The 1,701-nt window shown below is 60.7% G+C and overlaps 1 protein-coding gene across 1 annotated transcript in view; it reads right to left on the reverse strand.

Moving 5' to 3' along the window:
- The window catches only part of LOC104278036 (endothelin-converting enzyme-like 1), a gene marked incomplete at both ends in the record, with an annotated part of 3,221 nt that extends 1,599 nt beyond the window's left edge, over positions 1–1,622 (reverse strand). The window contains 4 exon segments of the mRNA XM_009874880.1: positions 318–442; positions 699–791; positions 1,298–1,408; positions 1,554–1,622. Coding sequence (XP_009873182.1) covers positions 318–442; positions 699–791; positions 1,298–1,408; positions 1,554–1,622 — 398 coding nt within the window.
- Between the last annotated feature and the right edge of the window lie 79 nt (positions 1,623–1,701).

A 1,701-nucleotide genomic window follows, 5' to 3' on the forward strand; every position in this document is an offset into this window, starting at 1 on the left:
GGGGACCAAGCAGGCCAGGGTCTGTGGGGGCACAACGATGGGCTGACACCCTGTCCCTCCCTGCCTCGTGAAGAATCTGGTCACCTCCAGCATGGGGGGACTTGGCAGGTAGCCAAGCACGACCAAGGTGCTGCAGGGCTCACGACAGTGTCTTCTCCCAGGAGCTTTCCTGGTGTCCCCATGCCCAGCCTAGACTCCTCAAGATAGGGGTGAGGGGGGAGCACCAGCCACAGCCATGTTGTGCCCACCCCCATTGCCAAACCCCTGCCAGGTCGAGGAAGGGGCCGGGGGGCACAGTGGGGTCCAGCCCCCCTCACCTGCTGGGTGTCACACGGATGAGGTCGGACACCTTGTGCATGTAGTCGTTTGCCAGCAGCACCACCTCCTCCTCCTCTGAGAAGTTGTCATGGAAGATACGATCCAGCAAGCGCTTCCACTTGAGCTGCCAGGGAGGGCACCATCAGGGAGGCACAGAGCCCCCCCCTGCACCATGCCACTCTGGAAGGAACCTCCTCCAGGCTTTCCAGGCTCTCAGCACCCCTCCCCACCCAGAAAAGTGCAGGCTGCATTCATCACACTCAAGTGGATTTACCTGGGGGATGGACAGTGAGGGCATGGATTCGGGGGACCAGGACAAGCGTGGGGCACAGGGTAGATGGGGGAGATGGGGTGGCAGTTTGGGCACCAGGGGTACTCACCGTGGGGGTGATGCGCTGAAGCTCACCCAGAGTCACTTTGTGGTACATGCTGCTGACATCCCTCCGCACATCGTCATACTCGGACACTGTGATCTGCATGGGGTGGGCATGGCTGTCACCATCCTGCTGCCCACCTCTGAGGTGGCACTGGGATGGGGCACAGCTCTGGGGCAAGAGGTGCTGCTGACCCACATCCCTCCCAGCAACCTGTCCTGGGAACCCACTGCTGCCTGTGGGGCCCTCAGGGTGGGTCATGGGATCTCCAAGGAGTTGGGGTACCCAAGGGCTGGGCATGGAGTCCTCAAGGGCCTAAAGTGGGTCACAAGGGCTGGGCATGGGTGTTCCCAAGGACTGGAGTGGCTGTCGGGAGGGATGAGACTAGAGGTTTTCAAGATGTTGGGGCTGAGGTCCCTGAGGATCTGACATAAGATCTCCAAGGGCCAGGCATGAAGGTCACTAAGGACTGGGAATAGAGGTTCCCAAGGGAATTGGGATATAGTCCCTTAGGGCCAGGCATGGAAGTCCCCAAAGATCTGTGACTGGGGTGCCCAAGGACTTAGCAGGGGCACCCCAAAGCCCACCATGGCCATCCCTCTCACATTGGCAAGGTGCTGCTCCAGCTGAAGGATCTCCTGGGCTTTCTGCTCCACGTTCTCAGCCCCCAGGAGGGTGAGCAGCCGCTCCATGAACAGCCGGTATGCGGCCAGGATCTGTGCCAAGGGAAGGGGTGTCATCCCATGCTGCTTTGTGGGCACCCCAGCTCCTGGCACTGCTGGCAGTGGGGTGCCTTCTGTCTGCCACCCCATGCTGGGTGCTGGTCCCTTTCCTGGTGTCCCCATAGCATCAGGGACTCACCTTCTCACTCTCTTCATCCTGTCCCAGGTAGAGAGTCCGTTCGGGCAAAGTCAGCCCATCCTGGTCAATCTGAGGAGGGCAGATGGGGGCAGTGGGTGAGCAGAGAGAAGGGAGGACTGTGCTGGACAAGGCACTCATCACCTTCCCC

The sequence above is a fragment of the Apaloderma vittatum genome, unplaced genomic scaffold (assembly GCF_000703405.1).
Source record: "Apaloderma vittatum isolate BGI_N311 unplaced genomic scaffold, ASM70340v1 scaffold28918, whole genome shotgun sequence".
Lineage (NCBI taxonomy): Eukaryota > Metazoa > Chordata > Aves > Trogoniformes > Trogonidae > Apaloderma > Apaloderma vittatum.